The sequence below is a fragment of the Myotis davidii genome, unplaced genomic scaffold (genome assembly GCF_000327345.1).
Source record: "Myotis davidii unplaced genomic scaffold, ASM32734v1 scaffold609, whole genome shotgun sequence".
Classification (NCBI taxonomy): Eukaryota; Metazoa; Chordata; class Mammalia; order Chiroptera; family Vespertilionidae; genus Myotis; species Myotis davidii.
This window is the reverse complement of record NW_006300164.1, coordinates 836,053-836,434: the sequence shown is the minus strand read 5'-3', so window position 1 is coordinate 836,434 and position 382 is coordinate 836,053. Positions and strand designations below refer to the sequence as shown.

General features: G+C 71.7%; 1 protein-coding gene across 1 annotated transcript in view; it reads right to left on the bottom strand.

The window, feature by feature from the left end:
- NDOR1 (NADPH dependent diflavin oxidoreductase 1) overlaps positions 1-382 on the bottom strand; it is a gene marked incomplete at its 5' end in the record, with an annotated part of 43,883 nt that overhangs the window by 21,243 nt on the left and 22,258 nt on the right. Inside the window, 2 exons of the mRNA XM_015572347.1 lie at positions 5-17; positions 239-376. Of these exons, the coding sequence (XP_015427833.1) occupies positions 5-17; positions 239-376 (151 nt within the window). The remainder of the gene's footprint in view (positions 1-4; positions 18-238; positions 377-382) is intronic.

Below are 382 nucleotides of genomic sequence, written 5' to 3'. Positions count from 1 at the left end.
CGGCCCCCGCCACAAAGCTGGTGGGAAGCCAGGGAGGGTGTGGGCGGGAGCTGGGGGCTTGGGGTGGAGGCGGCCACAGGAGAGGAGGGCCAGTGTCCAGGGAGGGCTGGGCCTGGGGCTGAGGTCGCCCGCAGCCGGGCTGCCGTGTGCCTGCTGAGGCTCTGGGAGAGGGCCAGGGTCCTCACCATGGCCATGCCCCCCGCCACCCCCTCCTGGGTGCACAGGACAGACTCCTCACCTGATGCCTGAGTCCGCGACGTCGAACTCAATGAGACGCACGTCCTGGAAGTGGGAGGGGCCGGTGACCCGCTGGTTGGCGACCATGCGCGCCAGGAAGGGCCGCTGCTCTGAAGGGGGGCTCGGGGGGTCTGCCTGGGTCGCC